General features: G+C 41.9%; 1 protein-coding gene across 3 annotated transcripts in view; it reads left to right on the top strand.

The window, feature by feature from the left end:
• Window positions 1–22,166, top strand: part of carm1 (coactivator-associated arginine methyltransferase 1) — a 75,352-nt gene extending 53,186 nt beyond the window's left edge. Inside the window, exons 12-16 of one of the 3 annotated variants that reach the window (XM_050070101.1) lie at window positions 8,931–9,020; window positions 9,129–9,241; window positions 11,787–11,864; window positions 21,788–21,856; window positions 21,968–22,166. In XM_050070101.1, coding sequence (XP_049926058.1) covers window positions 8,931–9,020; window positions 9,129–9,241; window positions 11,787–11,864; window positions 21,788–21,856; window positions 21,968–22,107 — 490 coding nt within the window. In that variant the 3' untranslated portion in view covers window positions 22,108–22,166. Of the gene's footprint in view, window positions 1–8,930; window positions 9,021–9,128; window positions 9,242–11,786; window positions 11,865–13,010; window positions 13,145–13,393; window positions 13,560–21,787; window positions 21,857–21,967 lie in introns of those variants that run through there. The other 2 variants (XM_050070100.1, XM_050070102.1) reach the window with 2 other exon arrangements.
• The last annotated feature ends 4,942 nt before the right edge of the window (window positions 22,167–27,108 follow it).

Genomic DNA, 27,108 nt, shown 5'->3' with positions numbered 1-27,108 from the left:
CAGTGAGCTGGTCTGCGACTAGCAGCACAAGGAGGCTTCTGGCAAAGGGAAGGGTAGATATTGGTCTATAGTTGGCTAACACCTCTGGATCCAGGGTGGGCTTTTTTAGGAGAGGTTTAATTACAACTACCTTAAAAGACTGTGGTACATAGCCTGAGTGTTAGAGTGTTATTTGAGTGTGAACTAAAGGTAAGACTTCCTTAAGAGCCTAGTTGGGATGGGGTCTAAGAGACACGTTGATGATTTAGATGAAGAAATCACTGCGGTCAATTCTTGAAGAGAAATCGAGGAGAAGCAATCTAAATATATATTAGGTCTTACAGCTGTGTTTGAGTTTAGATAGGTACCATCTGAGGACAGGAGGTCATGAATTTTGCCTCTAATAGTTATAATTATGTCATTAAAAAAGCTCATAAAATCATTACTGCTAAGGGCTAAAGGAATACAAGGCTCAATAGAACTGTGACTCTCAGTCAGTCTGGCTACAGTGCTGAAAAGAAACCTGGGGTTATTCTTGTTTTCTTCTATTAATGCTGAGTAATAGTTTGCTCTGGCATTGCGGAGGCCCCTCTTATACATTTTGAGACTGTCTGCCCAGACTAAACGAGATTATTCCAGTTTGGTTAATTGCCAATTCCTTTCAAATTTTCGTGATATTTGTTTGCCTGTTACTTTATCATTCCTGATCACCGTGCTCCTTGACTAAACTTCATTCGAGCCCATGTTGCCACATCATCAAGTGCCTTCAGAATCCACCTTGCTTGTACAAGGGTTGATGTTCTTATGGTGAGGTCATCCATAAAGCCTCTTATTGGAGGTTGGTGGATGCCAGACTCCATTCCTGGCCCTCTGGATTCCTTCCGTGCAGCTGTTATGAGCAGTTTCATTCCCTTTATGAACAAGATGGGGGAATGCAGCTGTTATGAGCAGTTTCATTATCATTATGAACAAGATGGGGGAGATTGTATAGCCCGTGATGATTCCCTTTTCCAGGTCCTGCCACTGGGTTGTAAAATGGACAGTCTGGAACCGTAGCTTGAATCCTCCAAAGTAGTTGGTGATCATTCCCCTGATGTAGTGGGGGATATGGTGGTGTTGCATAGCTGCGTTGATAAGGCCATAAGGGATTGATCCATATGCATTGGCTAAGTCGAGCCAGACAACTATATGGTTCCCCTTGATCTCCTTGGCCTCCTGGATTAGCTGACAGAGCATGCCTGTATGCTCCAAACACCCAGAGAAGCCTGGGATATCACCTTTCTGGATTGATGTGATGACGTATTTGTTCTTCACCATGAAAGTGGCCAGCCTCCTTGCCAGGAGAGAGAAAAATATCTTGCATTAGACGCTCAGGAGAGAAATGGTTCGGAACTGGCTGATGTCCGATGAATCCACTTCCTTGGGTACAAAGCACCCTTCTGCTCTCTTCCAGGATGATGGAATTATGCTTTTCGCCCATATCCTCCGCAACGGTTTCCATAACCTGAAAGAAGAGATGGCGGGCCCTGCCTGCCATTGTAGACAGTGAAAATGGGCACTTTTTCCACCACGCTATGATATTTAAGTGAACAGCCCAGTAGTAAATAGGGGTGTAACAATCCATCGATCTTGATCGGTATATCGATTAAATGATCAATCATCCAGTGTCATCGATGCAAAGTGAAAACATCAAACCATGTCGTCATGTTAAGGATACACTTTTATTTTAAAAGTCTGTGTCACTGTCAAACAGCGGCAGGCAGATGGCAAGCAACAAAGAGAAAGACGATAAAAATAACAATATTCACTTGGGAATAAATATTTTGGATTTTAGAGAAAGTACAGGTCAACAGACAGGGCACATGCGACAAGTAAACAATGCTGTAATGAGATAAAACGTGGCATAATGTTACCTGTCTGGTTGGGCATCTCATCCTGCTAACTTCTCACTATAGTAACATTAGCTGCTCTGTTTCAACAATGTTCGGCTGAAAAACCGTGCTTGCAGGCTGAGATTCAACCTTACTGTTCTGTCAGAAGATGCAGTGGCTTAAACCACCGGTGAGTTAGAAAAGTAATAACGTTACATGTACTCTGTTAAGCTATAAGTAGAGAAATAAAGTCTGCTAGCCGGTAGGCTAATTTTCGCAATTTAAATATGCTTAAGCTAATAATGAGTGACTAGCAAAAACAATTGTTTTGTCTCTGAACCTTGGCAGTTATTACTGAGCTTCATACTTTTTTAAAATAATGTTATTGTTAGTCCATGTTTTATTGCTGTTGCGAGAAGTTTGCCTTTAGGGTTGTAAGCCAGACCTGACGTTTTATGAAAAAGATGATGGTTTTAGTTAAAATAAGCAGATGATCATTTTATATCCATCGCAGGCCCCTAAATGGCATTGTATCAAAATCGTATTATGTCAGTCTTTGTAATATCGGCAAATGTCATATCATTGTCCAAAGAATTGACGTATCGTGATGAAACGATATAAAAACCTGGTAGTAAACGTGTGGCAGGCCAAAACCACCCTCATCCTTTGATTTAATTAGGTGGTTTTTGGTGATTTTCTTGTCACTCCGTAGAAGGGGCACGATGAGCGATTCCAGCTGATAAAAGTAAGAAAGAGGGATGAAAGACAGGATAGCCTGAAAAAGGTAGAGAAATCATGGCAGAACTACCATTTTGACCGCATTTATTTTCCCATCCAAAGCAGTATGGAGAGTTTTCTAGAATTCTGTGGTTTTCTTTAGCTGGGCAATCTTTTTTCTGCCAGTTAATCAGTAGAAGGTCCTTTTTTGTTATTGTAATTCTTAGATATGTTAAGCTGTTGAAGGCTTTTTGAAAGGAGTACATTGCAGATCATTAACATTTGCAGAAATGGGCATCATCTCACTTTTTTCCCCAGTTTATTACAAATCCTGAAAATACACTGAAACTATTAATGCGTAACAGCAGTGGAGGTATTGATGTCTCTGGGCTTGACAGATACAAGAGGATATCATCCGTATAAAGGGAAAGATGTTGTGGAATCCCCTGAGGCTCTATTGGAGTTATTTCCAGGCTCTGTCTAATACTGATTGCTAGTGGCTACACATAATTGCAAACAAAAAAGTGGAGAGGGTGCAGCCCTGTCTAGCTCCCCAATGTATCTCAAATGGCTGTGAGATATTTTGGTTGGTAATGACTGATGTAACAGGGTGTAATAAATCACCTCTATCCATTTTCTAAATGAGTGTCCAAAACTAAATTTCTTCCAGCATATATACTGCCATACAACCCGGTCAATGGCACACTGGGCATCCAATGATAAAATAGCAGCTTCTGGTATGTGTTTTCCATACAGGATATTAAACAGGCGAAGTTAGTTGAAAAATATGTGCCTCCCTGACATAAATACAGTTTGTACAGTATAATGGTACAAGTAAATGTTTTGAGTCTGTTAGCTTATATTTTTGTTGTCAACAGTGACGATGAATCTGGCAGGGTGTCCAAATCCATATCTAATCTTTTTCTTGCACTTCTTTTTGATCTCTTCAAACTGGTGCTGTTTTTGAAGAGTTGCCGTAGTCCGGTCCGGGAATACGTGTACTGTAGTGCCATCATAGACGAGAGGGGGTTTTCTGTCTCGCCAGCCGCAGCACAAGTACCTTTACTCTGTGGTTTTGCAGCTTTGCTATGATGGGTCTTGACTTTCTTTTCAGAGCAGGTTTAAGACTTCTGTGGGCCCCGTCAACCTTTACTGGTTTGTTAAAATATTCCTTTCCTAAAATTTTAAGTAGAAGCTTGGCCACAAAGCCAGATGTTTCACCTTCCTCAGCTCCCCTTTGATTACCACAATTTGGGTATTTTGTCGTCGGGACTGTGCCTCCAGGTCGTCAATCTTAGCCTGCTGCTGTGTATTTTACATTTCTTGTGTGACTGTGTGGGCACCTCTGCTGTTGGTAAACAGACATTGATCTCAGCAAATGCAGACTTTATTCCAGAGAGGGTTACGTTGGTTTCAACAAATCTTTTGTCCACAGTAGAGGTCAGTATGGCGACAGCCACTGAGACATCCTCATTTGTAGTTTTTGTTGGGTTTTTTGGTCTCTCTTGTTTACCATGCCAGTAAATCTGAATGAATTAAAGTCTTCTTTGGAATTCATGGTTATATAGTGATACACTGGTTTTATACATCCAAGAACCTTTCTTAAAATGAACTGCTTGGCAACTAGACCAGGTGTTTAATCGAGACAGGCGTTTATTTGTTTAAATGTGTCACAACATTGGCCTAGTAAAAGGAACTGGGCATTTAATTGGGACTAGGCTTTTAGTTGAGGTTTTATGGTAGTTTTGTTTTTCCACCTCCAATAAAGAGCAGTGCATGACCACTGCCTTGAACTTTGTCTTAGGGAGAGTCCCAAACAAGGCTCTGGATCTTTTAGACAGTCTGAATAGGATACTAGAGCAATAAAGTAATATACAGCAGACTAGAAGGCAGGAGTTTTTTCTCAAAATGTAACAACTTTATTCTTGACATTTGGAGAACATAGATCTATGAATGCAGGAAGTTCTGCACATGAGCAAAAATCTTGTTTAAATATATTAATATAAGCTTAAGTCCCAGGGGTTTATAAATAAATTAATATACATCAACGTATGATTTGATGTGAAACAGGTGCCACATGTGCGGTAAAAGAGGTTACGTCCCCAAACAAAAGACACAAGTGAGGACTGAGGAGTTTATCATGCCTACATATGTGCTGACTCAGCAGAGATAGCATTAAGTCAGAATGCATATTTGAAAGCAATACAGAATGTCTGAGAGCATTAAAGCACTGCTCCATTATACTTTGAATTGTCACTTGGTGCTGAATTTTGTGTTTCCTTTACATCAAAAAGACATTTCTAGCATAAATTTTTGAATTAAAAAAATCATCAGAATGCAGGAAATTAAGTGTTTGACACTCAAAATTTCCTTGTAAAGGACCCCCACTTCTTAAAGGGGATTTATTGTTGTGTGTAGACCATACGCACGTAGCCTATGCACGTCGCCTGTGCCGTTGTGAGCATTTTTACTTCTGCGGTGGTGTGTCTGTGTCACTCTGCCACCGACCAGTGTTTTGGAGGTGTAACTGCAGAGGTTTCTGTGAAGTGCTGTTAAGTTTAGTTGATTCAAAACACACCCAAAACACACATTAAACATGGCTTAATAGAGAAAATTTGAAAAACAAGTACACAAATTGGCTTCACTACAACTCGCAGCATTCACAAACACTTGTGTTAATCCGGACACGTTTTCCCCACAAATACAATATGCTAACATTATTAACACAAGCCTATGGCATTTTACATTGTATAAATTAGCCTAGCAACTAGCAATCTTTTCCTCTTCTCATATAAAACCAGGGACAACAGCAACATTTAACAAAGGTAACGGCACATAATTCGGCTCCATTACAACTCACAAGGTTCACTGACAAAACAACTGTCCTGTACTAAACACGTTTTTTAAACAAATACAACATGCTAACGTTATTAGCACAAGCCTATGGCATTTTACATTATATTGATTAGCCTAGCGGCCGGCGATCTTTCCGTCTTCTCATATGAAACCTGGATAAATCCTGAAGTATAAATCCCTGAAGGATAAATCACAGACAACACTTAAAATGCTATTTTAGTGGAGGCTTTACTGTCTTCACAATTTATTGTTTCATATTTGTAAACTAATAGTAAATACAAGCTCCATTTCCCCTGAGGGAAATGGAGCTTGTGAGTATACAGCGACAGACCGGAGGTCTGCGTCAGCGCGACACGTAGTTACAATTCTGGGGAGGTGCACATTAGGCTACGTCGCAGGTTAGAGCGTAGGCTCCAAATTGATGTGGAGCCTACGCCGTAACCTATGTGTCGATTCAACGCAGAACTATAAATTACGTGTTATGCGTAGCATAGCCTACATATCATTCTGCTTCTCTTCCAGTAGTCTCAGACTTTCACCTTGGTGGGCTGCTTTCCTTATTTCTTTGGAAACAATTCATAAGAATGCTTCTTAGTTGGCAGTGGGCAAATTTACCACTGTCTGATCGGCTGCTTTTTGTGATCAGTAATGAGACCTAATTTAAGTTTAAATGTCATATTTTTACTCCCCGCATTTATTTAACACTCATAGAGTTTCTATTCACATAGCTTTTTTACTCTCTGAGAAACTAATGAAAATGATATTCCAACTGTCCAGTTGAGTCAAATCTGTTATTTGACAATCATTGACATGCTTCTTTAATGATATAATGCAGAATAATAAATGACATTAATATTTTATTAGAAAGTTTTTCTCTGTCTCTCTGTCACACTCCTCTCTTTTTGTCTGCACTCTCTCTAGTCCTCATGCTCTCTGTCTCACTCAGTTACATGTTCTCTCTCACTTATCCACACACTCTGTCCCTCTGTCTTTCCCTCTCTCTGAAGTACAGTACATTTAAATATTATTAACAGGCTACACTGCTAAACTTTCAAAATTTAGAGCAAGCTCTAGTTGCCAGATCTGTTTTGTAATCAAGAGCTATAACCATATCACACATCCTCTCTGAATTTAGAAGGACACTCAAAGCTACCTCTAAAGCACCTCAGTGTTTGTTTGTTTTTGTTTTTTTGCTGCAATACAGTCAGCATCACATGGAATCTAATAATAGACTAATACATTTGATAATAGGCAGTCAAAAACACACCAAGTCCTCTTTACCACACATGTAGCCTGTCTATAGGTAAAATGGGGAAACACGATAGTTTGCCCTCACAGCAACCTTCTTGTTCCACAGGAAACACTTTATCGTCGTATTTTGGTTTCATTTCAAGGATTATCCAGCAGATGAAAATATCAACATCCTCAATGTCCAGTGGGAAATTTGCCAAATAAATTAATAGCATATTAAAGAGCCTAATATTGTGTGACCTATAACTTATGTTGCCAAGACAATTTAAATATAAACTTATATTATGCAGACCAGATTTTCAGATACTAATTACCAACACATCTATTTATCCACTGAAGCCGTACAGAGTGCGTTCCTGCCTCTTCAGTGCATATGCCACATCCATAGTGGTCATGGTCTTCCTCTTAGCGTGCTTGTTGTAGTTAGATGAGCATCACAGTCTTATATTTACTGTACGGACATGAGAGTGATAGCTGTCTCCTTATCTAACACTTGACAAGAAAGACACCAAATGTCTTTCCCAAATAGTCAAACTCGTCATATAAGGCTATCCTACTGTATCATCAAAGTCGGCCTTATACTGATAAAGCTTCTCACATGGATGAAAACAAAAAGTACAAATGAAATATACACTGCTCAAAAAAAATAAAGGGAACAATTAAATCACACATCCCAGATCTCGGTGAATGAAATATTCTAGATGAAAATCTTTATTGATTACAAAGTGTAATTCGTTAAGAACAAAATAATGTAAGAACAATCCATGGAAACCAAAATCATTGACTCATTAAGGACTGGATTCAGAATCATAGCCAAAATCAAAGTGGAAAAATCAGATCACAGGCTGATCCAACTTTTGTGAGTTTCCTCAGGACAACTCATAATGTGGCTCAGTAGTGTGTATGACCTCCACTTGCCTGTATACATTCCCTACAACGTCTGGGCATGCTCCTGATGAGACGACGGATGGTCTCCTGGGGGATCTCCTCCCAGACCTGGATCAGGGCATCAGTCAGCTCCTGGACAGTCTGTGGTGCGATGTGGCGGTGGTGGATGCTACGATACATGATGTCCCAAAGGTGCTCGATTGGATTCAGGTCTGGGGAACAGGCGGGCCAGTCAATAGCATCAATGCCTTCGTCATCCAGGAACTGCTGACACACTCCAGCCACATGAGGCCAGGCATTGTCATGCATCAGAAGGAACCCAGGGCCCACTGCACCAGCATATGGTCTGACAATGGGTCTGAGGATCTCATCCTGGTACCTAACAGCAGTCAGGGTACCTCTGGCTAGCATGTGGAGTTCTGTGCAGCCCTCCAAGGATATGCCTCCCCAGACCATCACTGACCCACCACCAAACCGGTCATGCTGGAGGATGTTGCAGGCAGCAGAATGTTCTCCATGGAGTCTCCAGACTCTGTCACGTCTGTCACATGTACTCAGCGTGAACCTGCTCTCATCTGTGAAGAGTAGAGGGCGCCAGTGGCGAATCTGCTAATTTTGGTGTTCTCTTGCAAACGTCAATCGGGCTGCACAGTGCCAGGGTGTGAGCACAGACCCCACTTGTGGACGTTGGGCCCTCATGCCACCCTCATGGAGTCTGTTTCTGACAGTTTGGGCAGAAACATGCACACGAGTGGCCTGCTGGAGGTCATTTTGGTGGGCTCTGGCAGTGCTCCTCCTGTCCCTCCTTGCACAGAGAAGCAGATAGCAGTCCTGCTGCTGGGTTGTTGCCCTCCTACGGCCCCCTCCACCTCTCCTGGTGTACTGGCCTGTCTCCCAGTATCACCTCCATGCTCTTGACACTGTGCTGGGAGACACAGCAAACCTGGAGTAGCTGCACTACCTGAGCAACTTCTGTGGGCTGCAGATACCACCTCATGATACCACTCGTGGTGAGGGCACTGGAAAAATGCAAAACTAGCCAAGAATCAACTAGAAAGGACGCAGAGAGGGAAATGGTCTGTGGCCAGCACCTGCAAAACCATTCCTAAATAGGGGTTGTCTTGGTAATTGCCTCTCCTTTCCACCTGTTGTCGGTCCAATTTGCAAAACAGCAGGTGAAATTGATTCACAATCAGTATTGTTTCCTAACTGGACAGGTTGATATCCCAGGAGTTTAATTGACTTTGAGTTACACTATGATGATTATGTATTCCCTTTGTTTTTTTGAGCAGTGTAAATGCAAAACTAAAAATGTATTCTGTGATATGTATTTGTCAAATAATACAGTCCCAATCTCCTTCTCAACAGACAAAGCTACGACATCAGTATTGTTGCCCAGGTGGACCAGACAGGATCAAAGTCCAGCAACCTCCTGGACTTGAAGAACCCTTTTTTCAGGTGAGTTGGTCTCATGACCCCAGTACCACACCTGGATGTAGATGAGTGACAGGGAGCACTGTCTGTCTCTCCAATGTTAAACGTGTGTGTGTGTGTATGTATTTGCAGGTACACAGGCACCACCCCTAACCCCCCTCCTGGCTCACACTACACCTCCCCGTCCGAGAACATGTGGAACACGGGGACAGCCTACAGCATGAGTCAGGGGATGGCTGTATCAGGTGAACACACAGAAACACTGGTAGATAAAACCAATCCTGCGTGTGATACACATTTTCAGTAATATCATGGAGATGTTAGAGACACTGCAGAGTATTTAATTACAGGTTGGGATTATCAAAGTATTTTCCTGTTGGATCTCTGCACAGAGCAGTATGTTATACACTGGCAAATAACGACAATAGTCGACCAGAAAGGAAAGAACTCCAAAAACTTGGTCAATTTGCAGACCATAGAGATATGTAGACTCTCTAAGGTGTTAAGTGAAGCTGCATTGTGGTTTCCATGGACACAGTGAGTAAAGAATGCTGCACAGATGCTGTGAAACTAAGATTGTTTCACTTATTTAACTCATTTTCGGTTATTGTTACTATAAAGCAAGGAATCATATGTCTTTCGGAGGGGTAGCCAGAGGCATGCAGTGTTGAATTTGGTGCAAATTATCAAAAAATAAAATAAAATAAAATATCAATGGAAACAGTTGTTGAGCATAGTGGAAAGGGATGGATGAGCTAGTCAGTGGGATACACAAATGCACAACATACCCAAGCAATAAGTCTGGCTGCACAGGTGCCAGAACTTACTACAACAAGAACAGATTGACTCTGATCACACAGAGAGGGAGCGTGACTTTGTTTTCTGCTCAGAACATCATGACTCCACTATATCTTTACATAGACAGTAGTTATTTGCTGCTTTAGTGATGCCTTTATGTTGCATATAGAACCTTAAAGCAAAGACATGATCTTCTCCTAACCATACCCAAATAGTTTTTCTGCCTAAATATAACCACAGCGTTGTTGAAACAAAGTTTTAGCATATCTGCTACGTAGTAACAGAAATATGTTATGTATCCGTGGTTTGCAGAAACATACAATGCCAGCATTTATTCTGGTGATTTGGCTGAATAAGCTTCTTTGGAAATTAAAGCCCTGGTGTATTTCAGTGGTGTTTGAATCTGCAACATAACCAGTATCAGGTAGTATACAATATTTTCCTTTGAATTAAGGAGTACACCATTGAGTTGCATAGCTAAAGCTAAATAACAGAATAGCATCATACACTGGTCTGCCACAACATAAGAACAACTGACAGATGAAGTGAATAACATTGATCATCTCCTAACAATGCAATGTTCTGCTGGGAAACCTTAGGTCCTGACATTCCACCTGACACGCTTCACCAAACACTGTTACAAAGCAAGCACACTTCTTGATGGCAGTGGTCCCCCCAGCAGAATAATGCACCGTGCTGCACCACAAAATAGAATGACTCAAGAATGACAAACGTGACAAATAGCTCAAGGTGTTTTGGGCTCAGGTGTGTTGCTCAGGACCCAAAGAACTGCGGTTCTCGAAAAAACTGTGAGCAGCAATAGCACAGGCCAAGCATTCAGTCTGTTCCCAAAAGGCATGTTTTGAATGGGCACTGCTAGTTTTTATTAAAGAGCCAAAAATTATGGGGTGAACAGTAATATGATATTATTTATTTAATATGTTAAGAAAAAAAATAAGACGTCGTGTAGGTAGCACCAGTTAGTTTACTTCCTTTTGGGGCAGAGATGAACTTGTCTGGGTTTGCTGTTAACTGATCTCTATGAGCTACTGTACCTAGCTACTACTACTGGCAGTTATCTGGCAGCATGTTAGCATACATAGTCATGCGATACCAAATTGCCACATCGGGACAAATGTCACTATTTTTATGTGTTGTTTGGTAGGGGATTACACCGTAAGCAGGTAAGTAGTGGGAGAGGCATCAATGGAAAACGTGGCCCTACTAAAGATTTGCTTTTACATTTACATGTGGTGACTTGTAAATGTCATTATCTGAAAATGAATAGAAGAGCCTCACCTGCAGTAGAAGGTTGACAATGAATCGGAAAGCGAGGACACCAGACCAGTACCCCATCACTGGCCAGTGCTCGCTCTCTGCTCCATAGCACTGTTCATTATGTGATTGCCAGCTATGACAGCGGGTCTGCTATTGTTTTCACCTTGTGTGTGTGTGTGTGTGTGTGTGTGTGTGTGTGTGTGTGTGTGTGTGTGTGTGTGTGTTTGTGTCATTGTAGCAGAATCTGGTCCAAAATGTGGTCCTAGAGACACCGACTGTAGCAGGAACTATCATAGAAGCCATTTTGAGACCTTTAGCAGGTGTTTATATCTCTGTTTACAGATAGATTTTGTCACCACGATAAAATCACAACTGCAAGATGCAGTTACAAAACTTTACTGATGTGAAGTTAAGATCACAATGAAGGCAGAGTCCAAAGATGGGTGTGATCCAAGCGGGGGCGCAGTTAGTTGGGATGGGGCCATTTGGAGATTTGGGAACCTCTTGGATGCGTAATTCTCAGCCAATCATAGACTTTAATCATTTTTAGCCCTGGCTGTACAGGCCCAAGCCCCTAAGTTTGGTGAACAAAGTACATTTTTGATGGCCCAAGTCACATGGCATCACAGGCCCTGTGCTGAGAAGACCTTTATATAACGTGAATTTGAGAAAAAAACAGTGTTGACTGGCTTGTTTTGTGTCTCTCCCTTCCAGGGATGCCTGCAGCTTATGACCTCAGCACAGTCATTGGCAGCGGCCCGTCAGTGTCTCACAACAACCTCATCCCCCTGGGTACGAATCACACTCCCCCTGACTTCTCAACATCTTCTGTTACTTAATATAGTAGAGAGCAGCAGAGACTAACTGTAGTCCAGCATGAAAACTGCAGAAGTTTGAACAGAAATATTGTTCATGTTTTGGTTTCTAGTGGGCACTGCTACACTATGACATAGAGAAAAATGACTAAATATCTTGCCCACCACAAAGGGGAGGCAAGTGAGTTCTGCTAAATGACAGTGCTGTTACATGATGTGAGTGCTAGTAAAGGATTTCAAACCTTTACAAAGGAGATGAGCCAGAGTGTCAGATCAGTGAATGTAAAATGTGGAATACCTTTGTGTAACTGTTGTAGCATATACTTCCTCCCTTTGAACTGTTAATGACATTTCAACATCTTTTAATCTCTTGTCCTTACATTATAATTGCACTGCTTCCACCACTCACATGTCAATTGCTGGCTGCATTCATGTCTTTTTTCCTCCACTGACATTTTAACTCTTTTAAATGTTTACACTTGAAACACACTTGAACGTTATGGAGATACATTTGTTTCAGTATTATTTATGTGAACAAATTGACAATCTGTGTGTTACTGTAATCTGTACATATTAAACACTGTACACAAATATATTTAAAAAAAAAAAAAAAAAAGAGTGGTTAACTCACAAAAATATTATGCAAATATAAAACGCATCTGCAAATGCACAAATTCCATTAGTAAAACATATGTCTGTGAACACATTGAATGAATTTACCAATCACTTAAAAGCATTTCTGAATATCTCTCCAACATGTCTATCTTTCAAACAGGCATTTGTAATTCCACTTTCTTTTTGTGAATGGAAAAGGCATTTGTGGATCTCATCTCTACATTTGTGGATTTTCCTTTTTTTACAAACAGAATTTTGATACAAACTTCGACTGAAGTCCAAACAAAAATCGTTTAATACAGGTATTTTCAGATAGCACGTGATCGCTTGCTGATGACATCATTACGCATTTCAAAGTAAGATCATGCAGTCTTTCTATGAGCTTCAATGTGCATTTATTATTTTATTGTTGATAAGGCACAGTGAGTGTTAGTGTGTTTGTTTGTCCTATATAAAGTTATGTTATCTATCCCACACTTTCGTATACATTTCTGTTTGACTGTGAAAGGCAGAGGATGCTTGTGCGCAACTTGTGTCAGATTTCAACCCAACAACGGCTTATCACCAAAACGAACAAATAATAAAACAAAAGATGGTCTCTTGGATGCTCTAGATGGATATTGTCCTCAGACTTCATGCAAGGTTGGTTATGCTTAAGTTGTTAATTTTGTCACACAACTGAGCCATGTTAACAAACAAATGTGAGCTAGACAAAGTTAGCTGCTGACTAACATTACCACTAGCTTAGTTAATTAATGACAGTTGTTTGAATATTATGTCAACATTTGTTGTTTTTGCCTGTTAATCTTCTGAAATAGGCTGCTGGTATTGCGATCTATATAACACTAGATTGATAAATTCCTCCTCTCTTGACACCCACTTAATTTTCAGAGCAGAGACTCCTTTCGGACCCGAGGGATGAAAGCTGTTACAGAAGAGGAGACAGAGATGCTGTCCTGGATCAGCTTGTTGCTCTACTTGGTCACCCGTTACTGACTTCTAAAAACGTGAATTTACAGATGCTATGATGTGTGACGTAATAAAAAAAATTAAACCCAGTATGTTTGTAAGATGATTAACATTGAACTAATACATGATGTGAAAATACATACAGCTGTGTTCCCTCAGGGAAATTTCTATTATGGCTACGGTAATGTGCATCAGTAGGCTTAAAAAACAAAGGACATCTAAAATTGGACAGACAAGAACCACATTCATATAAGTAAATAAATTAATAAGGTGGCTAAATAAGTAAAATAGTTTACTGTAGGTAGCCATCTAGCTGGCCTTTTCTGGTTATATCCAGCTAACATAACATTACTTAACAGGCACAGATGTTAAAGACAAGTTCCGCAACATGAGGACCATCATCAAATATGAGTTTTCTGTCCTACAATGATAACTCTTAAAATAATCTAATGTACTTAGTTTAGTTCAATCTATTCTACCCTATCTATTAACAGTGAACTTAACTGCTCAAAAAAATTAAGTGAACACAATCGTCACAGTAGAACACCAGGTCAGTTAAACTTAAGTGATATCAATCTGTCCATTTAGGAAGCACAAGTGATGGTGAATCAGTTTCACCTTCTTTGGTGCAAATGAAAGAGACAACCGGTGCAATGGAGAGGCAAAAGCAAGACAACCTTCAAACAGGGAATGGTATTACATGTGGTGGCCACAGACAGTTGCTCTCTCCTTATCCTTCCTGACTGATTCTTTTCTAGTTTTGTTTTCTGCTAGTGTCCTTGAAACTGCTGGTGGCATGAGGTGATACCTGCAGCCCAATCATGTTGCATAGGTAGTCCAGCTGGACAGGGCCATAGAGGGGAATTGGAAGAGCACTGCCAGAGCCCTACAAAATGACCTCCAGCAGGCCACTGGTGTGCATGTTTGTGACTAAACTGTCAGAAACAGACTCCATGAGGGTGGCCTGAGAGCCCGACGTCCTCTACTGGGGCTTGTGCTCACAGCCCAGCACCATGCAGCTCAACTGGCATTCGCCAGAGAACACCAGAATTGGCAGGTCCGTCACTGATGCCCTGTTCTCTTCACAGAAGAGAGGAGGTTCAAACTGAGCACATGTGACAAGCATGAAGAGTCTGGAGACACCGTGGTGAACGTTATGCTTCCTGTAACATCATCCAGCATGATTGGTTTGGCGGTGGGTCGGTAATGGTCTGGGGAGGCATATTCTTGGAGGGTCACACAGACTTTGATGTCCATGAATGCTGGTGCAGTGGGCCCCAGGGCTCACTTACTTGTGTCATTGATGGCTGACCAGTTGCCCCAGCTGCATCAAAGTATGGTCCATGCACCACCTACTTCCAAGCTGAAATAGAACAGGGTTAGATATAAAAACAGCATAACATATTGAAAGGCAGTATGCAACACACATGTAGCACAACACACAAACACTCATGTAAACATCACCAGCACAAATGGACAACAGCGGCAAACACAGCAGCAGACATGCGAGACAGCCAAAAACAGTACATATAAAACCATCCTCAGCACAAGTCCTCAACATCCAGCAACAGAATACACAGTCAGACATAGTCAAACCTGTGGAGACACAATAGTCCACAACATGTAACCAGAACAGAAAACACAGACACAGACCAAGCAGGGTTTTGTAGATGAGCATTGACCAGTGAATGTTACAACGGGTGTGTAAAGATGGCCAGTTGACAGAGGAGTATAGTGAACAGTGGTGTGTTTTGAAGGGTGCATTAGTAGCAAAATGGATGGCAGAGTGGTAAATGACGTCCAGTGTATGCAGTGCACTCTTGCAGGCTGACTGATAGATGATGTCACCATAGTCCAGCATGGGAAGGATGGTCATTTGAACTAAGGTTAACCTGGCAGAGGGAGTGAAAGTGGGCCGCATTCTGTAAAGGAAACAGAGTTTGAATTTGAGTTTAGACTGTAACTTGGTGATGTGTTGTGAGAATGATAGGGTACTGTCTAGCCAGATGCCTAGATATTTATATTCGGTGACCTGGTCTAGAACAGTCCCGTCAAGCGTTGTGAACTCTTGGGGGGGGCAGGGGGGTGAACCTTTCCTACTAAACCACATGACCTTGGTTTTTTTTTTTTTTTTAGTTTAGTAGGAGGTGTAGAGTGGAGAGAGCCTGTTGAATGCGCCTGAAGCTGCCCTGAAGTGAGGTGTGTACAGCATCAATGGTGGGACCAACAGCATAGAGGACTGTGTCATCAGCGTAAAGATGGATGGAGGCATCTGTGACAGAGCAGGCAATATTGTTTATGTAGATAGAGAAGACTGTAGGACCTAGGATTGATCCTTGGGGTACACCCTTTGTGACGAGGAGAGGCTGAGAGAGATGGTGTTCGGATTTTACCCATTGTACTCTACCAGTGGGGTAGTTGGAGAACCACGCCAGTGAGTGACCGGAGACCCCAATGCTGCCCAGTCTGCCAGTCAAGATGGAGTGATCAACAGTGTCAAAAGCCTTTGCTAGATCAATGAAAATAGCTGCACAGCATTGCTTAGAGTCCAAAGCAGAGACGATGTCATTGAGGACTTTAAGGGTAGCAGTTAACACAGCCATAACCAGACCGGAAACCAGATTGAACACTAGACAGGATATTATGAGCATTGAGGTAATTAGTCAGTTGCTTATTCACCAGTTTCTCCAGTATCTTTGATAAGTAGGGCAGTAGACAGATTGGCCTATAGCAGTTTGGATCAGCCTTATCTCCTCCCTTGAAGAGGGGACGAAAGTTGCTGCCAAAACCCCAAGCGCATTAACGGCGAGTAGTCCCAGACTTGAACAGCCAACACTACTACCAAGGCGTGGGCGCCAGGAAACCCCACTGGAGGCACATTCCGTCCAGATTCAAGATGCTAGTGGTGAATCTGACCAGTCAAGGCAAGAGTGAAGGCACTATACATAGCCAAAAATTCCACAATATCAGATGGGTGAGGACATTGAAAATTATTTGATACATTTTGAATGTATGACCAAAACATGGAGATGGCCAGAGAGTAAATGGGCATGTCGACTCGTTCCACTCCAGTCTGGGAAGGCATTGGAGGCTTAGGCTTATACAGCAATGGATGAGGAGAGAGCTCACTGCTATGCAGACCTGAAGTAAACCCTACTAGCCAAGTATGACATCTGTCCTGAGGCATATCGACAGCAGTTCCAATCCACTACTGTTCCACGTGGCGAGAACCCCACAGAGACCTACCACTGCCTTAAGGGCCTCTATCAGCATTGGATTTGACCAGAGCAGCACACCTAGGAGGAGTTTGGTGAGGTTATCATCTTGAAACAGCTGCTCCTAGTACTCCCCTTGGAGTTGAGGACCTGGGTGAAGCAGCATGAGCCAGTGGAGGGAATAGGGTCTGCCAAGCTGGCTCTACAGTATCTCAACACTCACAAAGGAGGACCAGCTACGTGCTCCACAAGTGCAGCAAACCAACCAGGACTTCAACACCCCAAAGCAAAGCCTGATGCCAACTGGCAGTGTAGATTACAGCAGGCAAGCAAACATTTTGTGTGTTCATGGGGATAATCATCCTTATCCCAAAGCTGACTGTTACTATTGATGTGAACCCTTACCTGTTGACTGTTGGGGTGGTAGAGAACTTATCCGTAGATGCCATCTTGGGTTGGGACTTATCTGTACTCATTGACTTGGTGCAGGAAAAAGAACTGCCAGTGGGAACAGACACTGCAGAAGATGGAGGTGAATGTCTCTTGTCCTGTGATTACTCAAGCCCAGGCTTAAGCCGGTGTCCAACCACTCCCAGACCTAGTAGTAGTGTTTGTGAGGGTGGCACACAGGGGCCAAGAAAATCTTGTCACCAACACCGCTTTGAGAAGCGAAGAAGAGTTTTCAGAAATTCTGAAACCTTTGTTTGCTAAGGTGGTAGACGAAAAAGAGGGGAATTGTGTGGGGAAGGAAAGGTTTATTGTTGATGAAGATGTGTTGTATGCAGTTGATATGCATCAGTTTCAGGAAACTCAATTCCATCTCAGAGTTTGACACCTACCCTATGCCAAGGATCGATGACCTGCTGGAGAAGATCATAGCTGCTCGATTCATCACCACCCTTGACTTGTGTAAGGAATACTGGCAGGTGCCACTGGAGGAGTAAAGCCGGCCATACACGGCATATCAAACACCAGCTGGACTTTTCCACTTTACTGTGATGCCATTTGGACTGCATGGGGCACCCACCACCTTCCAGAGGCTTATGGCCAGAGTCCTCCAGGGGTGTGACCACTGCAGCTCGGCCTGCCTCGATGATGTAGTGATCTTCACCTGGGAGGAGCATGTCTAACACCTCTCATTGGTCTCAAAGGATTCAGAAGGCTGGGCTGACACTCAACCCCTCCAAGAGTGAGTGGGAACAGCAAGAAACATGGTACCTGGGTTACCAACTGGAACAAGGAGTGGTGCGATAAGGTAGAAGCTATCCATAACTGCCCTCGACCCTGCACCAAAAAGGAGGTGCAGTCCCTCCTTGGATTGGCTGGTTGGTAGAGACAATTTGTGCCTCAGTTTGCTACCATAGCAGCCCCGCTCACAGCTCTGACCAGCAAGGACCAGAGAAATCCAGTGACTTGGTCAGATGACTGGGAAACAGCTTTCAACACTTTGAAAGCCTACCTGTGTTCTTCCCCTGTCCTTAAGAGTCCATACTTCAGCAAAAGTTTTCTGGTACAGGTGGACACTAGGGCTGTTCACGGCGCGGGGACCCGCAAATGGACCTGCGGGTCGGGCAGCAGTGATCGTCTGTTAAATCGGTCTGTAAATGATATTTTGACATTATTATTATAATCTATTAATCTATAATCTATTACTGTCATGGCATCCGAAGGTACTGATCCGTTGAGCAGGTGACAGTCCGTGGTCGTTTTCAAAACACACTTGTGTCACGCACTCCAAAAGAAACTTGTTGAAACTTTAAACAATAATTTATTGTACAAAATGGGGGAAACAAACGTTGACAAAAACAGTTCCATAATTCATATTAAATTCAAAAGATAACGAAAAAAACAGCTACAAGTTAGAGGGAATAGTGATAAAGTGGTAAAACTTGGCACTGATCCACAGCCTCAGACAGATGCGCTCAAGCGTGCCGTGCGCACAAGCTCAGTTGGTAGGCTATACTATATTTTCACATTTTTAACAATGCAATTTAAAAGTTTTGATTTTTATTGATAACCTACATTTACCAACAACAAAAAGACTACATTTAGCACCAAAAAAATATGTAAAGAAAAAAAAAAAGTAAATAAAAAAAATGAATACCAAATTTTCATAACGAATACCTACCCACAGAAACGAATATCCGAATATTTGGGTACAGCCCTAGTGGACACCTCAGCAGTCAGCCTTGGAGCGGTCCTGGTCCAAGGCTACCCTGGAGAGGAACACCTAATCTTGATCCTGAGCTGCAAGTTGCAGCCACGTGAGACCAGGTATTCAACTGTGGAAAAGGAAGTCCTGGCCATCAAGTGGGCGCTTGAGAGCCTGCAATATTACTTGCTTGGACGGGAGTTTGATCTAGAGACTGACCACCGAGCTGTCACCTGGATCAACTCCATGAAGAACCATAATAGTCGCCATACCTGATGGTATCTCTCACTCCAGCCTTTCAGGTTCACCATACAACACCGATCAGGCAAAGCCGATGTGGTGGCAGATTACCTCTCCAGGTTGCCACACATCGCCAACCTCCAGGAAGAGGGGGATGCTGTGACAGAGCGGCTCTTTCACTGACTGTGGGCATCGCATGCACGTGCGCACACGCACACGCACACACACACGCTCTCATTAATTTCCAAGTCCCCGCTCCCTTCCTGTCTTCACTATGTCATTTAAAAAACCTCACAGTTATCTCGCTTTCCCCCTGTTTCTGTAGCGTGGCCAAGGGTGTATACTCAGTAGTTCTGTAAACATTCATATGCATATATGCACAGTTATTGTATCACTTACCATACTGATGTATGTTACACATCCATCCCGCTGTTACCCGCCATCTGAGTTTGGTTGGCAAAACGGGCGTAATGTTTTGCTGTGAAATGGATTGTTCTTGCAACTTTTCATGATCATGTGACCTGCATTATTACGTTTGTGTGTGTGTGTGAATGTGACTCGTACTGTAAAAAGCACTTTGAGTGGTCAGATGACTAAAAGGCGTTATACAAATGCAGGTCCAATTCTGGGGTTCAAGTCAGCATGGACTGGTACTAGTCGTGACAGGATAAAGCTCCGAAAATCAAAAACCTTTGACAACATTTTGTTACAGTTTCCAAAATTTCATCTGTCTACGATATACCATCTCTGAAAAATTTGCAGAAACATTTGGGAAGAACAAAAATAATGGTGTCTCTATGGAGACTTTTTGAATAAAACCATAATGATTAAACCAGCACCATATGATTTCTGTGATTATTTATCAGTTTTCCATGTTGAAATTGGGTAATTGGGTGGATCAATTTGTCTGCAGTTACTCCTGTTTGTATCCAAATGTGCGCACACCTGGCACACAGTCTGTATACAAGCACATTTTATGAAAATGAAATAAGAAGTATTTCTGCACATTTTCAGTATTAACTCTTAAACAAGCATTTGCAAGTTGGATGTTCAAGACAGAATGGTAAGGACTGTTCTCCAGTCAGTGCGCACTCTTATGTGTGTTTTGACAAACAATATTATGAGTATATTTTCCTTTTGTTTCTTTTGCTGTATGCTTCTGTGCTTTGTACAGTGACTGCTGCCTCCACTGCAGAAAAGTCTGACTTTTAAACTAGAGCCACTCAAAACGCAGGCCATTGTCTTAATATGTGGGACATGGGATAAGGGATAAAATGCCATGCAGTCCTGCATAAAGCGAGACACCTGGTCAGCCCATGGCTGTAGCAAGTGTTGGACAAAAGCAATGTCATGAATTTCATACTCCGAAACAGGAATGTATATGAAAATGTAGACCAAACACCTGTGTGGCCTTGCGTTGAAATGTGGAAGTGATGTAAGCAGGCAATCATGTGCTACCCAAAAATGTCCGGATGACACAAGTGGATTTTAATTTGTAAAGTTTGTCTTAAAATTCTGTGTGTGTAAATAAATATGTTTGAAAGTTGCAAATGTTATGGAAGTGTTGATATTCACAAATGCTTTTCATGTATTGTGTACACAGATATTTTTTATTTGTGGAATTTGTGTATTTGCAGATCAGTTTTACATTTGCAAAACATTTTTTGTGAGTTTACAAATCTATTTTAATATTTGTGGAAAGTGTTTGATATTTACAAAGTAACACACAGATTGTCAATCCGTTCACAACGATAACTATATAAAGATGGACGATGCATCTCCACTTCCTGCCACTGAACGGAAATGAAGCAAAAATATCCCGGATGTGTCTGCTACCATCTTGTGTTGCTGACATCATTTGGAGCCAATTGCTCTCGCCACTGTAGAGAGCTCCTGCCTTTACAACCATCTTTAATTGCAAGCATACTGATTGGCACACACAGGTGTCTATTATGATGTCAAACCCCTGTTTTATACCATAAAATAACTAATCAGCAAAAGGAACACCTGAACAAACATCAGTGTAATAAGAACTACATAAAATGACAGAAACCATCTTTCAGGAAAATTCATTTGTACTTGAACTTTTGGTTCCGCCTGGTCCGCCCGGTACAGTTCATGGGGCTCATGACTTGTACTGCAGCCAGCTGTCAGGGGATGATCCAGATGTTTTGATTTCATTTCAGGAGAGCTGTCATGTCATCCATATTTGCATACAGTCTATGGTTCACATGATTGAAACAAATATCTACTGGAATGATTAAGAAAAAGAAAAAAAAAAACTTAAGCTCCCACAGCTTTTACTTTTAGCACATAATGTACCCCTAACTGCTTTCACCACTTCCACCTCAAATGACACTTCAGCTGCTTTTAGGGCTTCAGTTTGAACTGAAACTGACTTTTCCCACAGCACTTTCAGTTGACACTGGAGCCTCTTTTAGCAATTGCATTGTACCAGCTCCAACAGTGTTCTGGCTGTTTCAAGTGTTTCAGCAATGATCATGCTTACCTTTGAAAGCTTCAAGCAATAACAGCTTGTAATACTTTTGTGAGTAACTAGATGACTAAAGCAACAGATGGAATGTGGTGTGATGGGCTCTGAAGTTGTCTACCTTGTGTTTTGTAGCAACAAACTGCAAACAAAAAGCTAAAATCTGTTGTAGTGCTGTACATATCATTGACTGTGCTTTTCTCTCCGATTGGTTACAGTGAACACAGGAATTGTAAACCACACCCACTCCAGGATGGGCTCTATCATGAGCACAGGAATAGTTCAGGGTAAGTCAACCTGTCACCCTCTGCTACTTCACAGTACAGAAACATAAAGTATGTACCATGCAAGCATCTTCAGTGGGAATGTTAAATGTAATGATTTGTTTGTTCCTCCAGGAGCCACTACGGGCCAGTCGGGCCCCAGCAGCAGCGGTACTTACTATCCAGTCACCAACCAGTTCACCATGGGGGGTGCTGCCATCTCTATGGCCTCGCCCATGGTCATCCCCAGCAACACCATGCATTATGGTAGTTAAGAGGAAGACCTCACAAACCTCCCCACCCCCGCATGACAAGAGACCCCCCCCCCCCCCCCCCCNCAAAACCAGTGCTATGCTGGCACTGCGTCCTCTTGTTCGTCCTCCTCGTTCTACTCCTTTCAGTCCATCACTATATGGAAGGTCCAGCGCCCTCGTATCCGTCCACTTTCTTGTCTTGATAACAGAGGAAACCTCCTTCCCCCCCTCTTGGATCCATTGGGACTTAAACACAGACAGCAGTTACTATCTATCCCCTTCCTGGGTTCCACCCTCCTCCCTTCACATGTATCTCAGTCCCTCCACTTCCCCTCCCTTCTTGTTTTTTTGGTGTCATAAGGACTGAAAGTGTTTCTTCCCTAAGAATCCACTTGCTGCCACACACCAGCACCAGTCCATATCTACTATTACCACACTTCAATACCAGATGTACACTGACGCTCTTCATTCGTACAGTAAGCCACTGTTATCATCATCAGTACTGATGGCTTGGCTCTTTCATATCTGGTCCAATCTTCAAAGCCCCCACCCTACTTCTCTCAAGAGACTGACTCTGCCAGATGAGTCACAACGTTTTGCCCACCATTAGTCTGTCTCCTCATACAGACAGTTTGGGTTTTAGGCAGAGGCAGATGTATCAGAAAACTGAAGCCATCCACATGCCTGGGCACCCTAAGGAGTATGTAAAATATGCCATGTTTGTGACGTGGACAAATTGGCCCTCTAGTTGCGATCATTATCTGCTGATAGCCAGCGGTGTTGATGCTAACATCAGGTTTTGGGAGAATGGCATGCTGGTCACCCTCCATGTTGAGTCACATGATAAATAGACATTGTAATCATGTCCACTGTAGATTGTCTTTGCTAATATCTCAGCACACTGTACTCTGACTGTTAGTGGGCTCCATGCCAGCATGTTAGCATGCATTACATCAAATGATAGCTGCCTCATGGTAAGATATATAGCATATACATATAACACATATATATGTGTGTGTGTGTGTGTGTGTGTGTGTGTGTGTGTATACATATATATATATATATATATATATATATNTATATATATATATATATATATATGTATATATGTGTGTGTATGTATATATATATATGTGTGTGTGTATGTATAAACACAAAAAAATCTTGTGTTTTCAGAACAGTGAACAGAATTTGCTCGTAGTGGAGCTGCTGGTTAGAGCATCATCTATATTGAAAAGAAACACAGGTGGCACTTTTTATCCTCTCACAACAAATGTATAAATGGAGCTTTTGAAAGGTTTATTTTGTGTGATTTTTGACAGAGCTAGGTTTTATCTTAGCATGGAGATATCCCTGTGCTGGACTCAGTGAAACTGGATCTTGTCATCTCACTGTGGGTTCGATGGCAAACAAGCATATTTACTAACATGCAGGACAGTTTAGAGCTGTTACAGGTATTAATTCTGTAACTTTTCAGGTAGAGTTCTAGGACCCATAAAAAATGTTTCTAGCTGTTCTAAAAATGCCTCATCTGTTCTAGTCTACTTGTATCTGCCAGCCGATTCTGTCCAAGAACTCTGAGTCTTCGTAGTGGAAGAACACCTCCAGTCTCTCCTATCAAGCATTCTTGTTGTCCAAATGGAAGGTGACCAATGGAATAATTTGCCAAAAACTCTGTGTTTTAGTTCAAGCTAAAACTGTAAACCTGCTGCTCCCATCGCCCGTTGTCTTTACCCAACAGCCAGTTGTTATTCTCAGAGGACATATCAGTAGCTCGCTCCCAGCCAGTCATTTGTTGAGCCAGAGTGCTCCAACACAGTTGCAGGAGGAAGATTCAGAGAAGGATCCAGTAAGGACCAGTGACCCAGGTGCCAGCCAGCTGGCTATCCAGATGAGAAAAACTGTGCTGGATCCCCACCCCCCACCCCCACCCGACTGTCACAGAGACTTAAATGTGGAGGCTTGTGAGACAGGGCCAGTTCACCTGCCTCCCCGTTTGTCCATTCACTATGTATGAACTCCAACATATCACACCCTAACACCCTTGTCCCCTTTTATCAGTCAAAGACAGAGAGACCGACACATGTATGCATTGCTTCCAGTGTCACAAGTATTGGACTCAGTTCATTTGGAATTTATGAGTTAGCAAGTTTTAAGAAAGCTGAGGAAAAAATGTCATTTTGTAGAATTAACCTTTTTGTTATCTTTATTTTGTCTTTTCTTTCACAAAAAACAACAAAGAATGAAAAAAACAGCTAATTAAATGTGGTGGAGATGTTCCAAAACCATCCTGGAATCAGGTGTTTTAGTACTTTAATTTGTTGACTATGGACACAGCAGATGTTTACCATGTGGTAGCTAGCATATAGCGATCATGCCCTTTTTTGTCATTGAATCATTGCTCTGTGTAGTCAAATAGTGGCATCCACTTTTATCATGGAAAAGTGTTTGAGGAAGACTGTCATATTGTCATTTCTGTGTTGACAGACTTAACCAGTAATAACACATTTGTCATTGTCTGACATCGACTCTTCTGCTCTAGATACAGCCAGAGAAAATGTGGTGAGCTTTCAAAGTCAACTTTTATGCTGTGTATCAAGTATGTCAGTGGAGTCGACATCTTTTGGTCTGTCACAGCTGGCAGCTCCAACACTTTTAATTACAATCAGATAAGTATGCAGCAGCTAGTAATATCCAAGTCAAATAGATGGGACTAGTAATAGAATTTGAACCAGTGATAACAGAGAATAATATAGGTTGAGCTTAGTGCAGTTAGAGCACATTTATGTATCAGACCCTTAGAGGACACAACAGGAACTTAACAAAGCTTACTGTATCCATGTGCTGTATTTGCTTTGGGAGAGTTGTACTAAATTTGGGCAGGTGGTGATACTAAATGTGATTTTTAGGCACTGTCAGGTGGTGCAGGCAATGCTGTGGATGATGCAGAGGTCAAAACCCCAGCAACACTTGTGGTATAAGGAACAACTTGTGCATGACCCTGATGAAGGCCACACTATTCTGATGGTAAAGTCGTTCTGTACACTATTTGTATTGCTGGAGTTAGACCTCTTTAGAATTTTCCTTTGTCCATGCACCTTGGAAATTCCTATTCTGCACAGTGCTGTGGATCATGACTGACCCAGCAGATGTGTTGTCACATTTCAACCATGGACGACTACAACAATCAGTAACAGTCAGTACTAGAACCTGTACTATGAAGCAGGATTTGGAATTAGAGAGGTAACTTTAGGGTTAACTCTTTTTCGGTACTAAGAAGCTGACTCAATTTTTACTGGGATCACCATGGTAACTTACGGCTTACTGCTGGATCACAACCTTTCAGTATCCCTTCCACTGACCAATCAGATCACTGGAAAAAAGGTATCCCGACATGGATAAAAGTCCAGGGTGACAGGCAAACAAAGAGTCAGCCTATATTTTGTTAATGTTATAGGTTATGTTTGTAAGCAGAGCTCCTAACAAACAGAGAGATGGTTTGCAATACTAAACACATGATGATTTTAGATGCATTTTAACTTGTGCAAAGTTTATTTTATCAGTGATAGCTGACAGTGTGGCTGATTTTACGCTCTGATTTCATCACCACAGCTCAGGATAACAAGACAATTGTATGATGAGAACTGGGGAAAAAAACGTAAGATTGTCTTTTATTATGCCTCCACATCAGCAATAGCTGTGGCCAGAGGCATCATGTTTTTGGGTCGTCAGTATGTACATACATCTGTCCCATTCTCAAGAATGTGAGATCTCAAGATCGCATTGAGAGAATGTCTTCATTCACTTAGATTTAACAATGCAAACTATTAGGATCTGGTGGTCAAATGTCTAGGTCACTTTGACCTTGTGTCTATCTCATTCTCATGAACGCAACATCTCAAGAAGGCCTTGGGGGATTATCTGCAAACTTGGCACAAACGTCTACTTGACTCAAGAATTAACTGATTAGAATTTGGTGGTCAAAGGTCAAGGTCACTGTGACCTTACAAAGCATGTTTTTTTGCCATAATTGAGGATTTCATATGCTGATCATGATGAAATGTCACATAAATGTCTAATTAGGTAAAATGATAGTGATGTCCAAAAGGTCAAAGGTCAACTTCACTGTGACATCAAAATGTTATGTAAAAAAACTTTTGTGGCCATTACTCAACAAGGTGGGGTGCCCACCTTGAAACTGTGCTGATTGTATAGATCTTCTGTGCTACCAAAGGGAAGATGTGTGTGAAGCATCCACGTTTTCACAGACATGAATGTAAACTAAGAGAATTCTGACTGGTTCGCAAAGGCGTGGAACTGTGAGGCGGTATTCTAGTTGGAAAGGTTATCCAAACACAGTCCCATGATTCTAAATACTAAATTTTGGTCAGATAGACCTCATCAGTCATTAACTAGACTCACAAGTCAGTCTTTAGACGCTTTGCTTAACTAAAGACTGATGACTTTCTCCCTGATTTTGTGTTTAGATGGGCGGATACAATTTCAGAGTTTAAAAAAACTCCCTACGTTGCAGAACCAATAGTAAATCTGCAGGGCGGTCCTTCGGTGGCTCGCTGAACTTTTGTGCTTGTAAACATAGTCCCACTAGAAACACGTGTAGCGGTACAAAATAGCTCAGGCGTGCTCACAGAAAACGCCGTCAAAGTTAGTGGATGTTTGTCGCTTTTGCAGCAACACATTCTCGCCAACTAAAAGAAACAAACATAATCCTTTACAAGGCCATGACTCATCCGGCCGGACTATAGAGGGAATCGCCTTGTTGTTTACAAATCTTCCGGATAGCTTTTAGCTATATATATATATATATATATATATATATATATATATATATACAGTCAGGTCCATAAATATTTGGACAATGATACAGTTGTCGTCATTTTGGCTCTGTACACCACCACCACAATGGGTTTTAAATGGAACAATGAATACCTGCTTAAAGTGCAGACTCTCAGCTTTCATTTAAGGCTTTTTTCAAAAATGTAGTATGAACCGTGTAGGAAT

Source organism: Epinephelus moara, chromosome 18 (genome assembly GCF_006386435.1).
Source record: "Epinephelus moara isolate mb chromosome 18, YSFRI_EMoa_1.0, whole genome shotgun sequence".
Lineage (NCBI taxonomy): Eukaryota > Metazoa > Chordata > Actinopteri > Perciformes > Serranidae > Epinephelus > Epinephelus moara.
The sequence above is the reverse complement of the archived record's forward strand: the minus strand, read 5'-3'. Positions and strand labels throughout refer to the sequence as shown.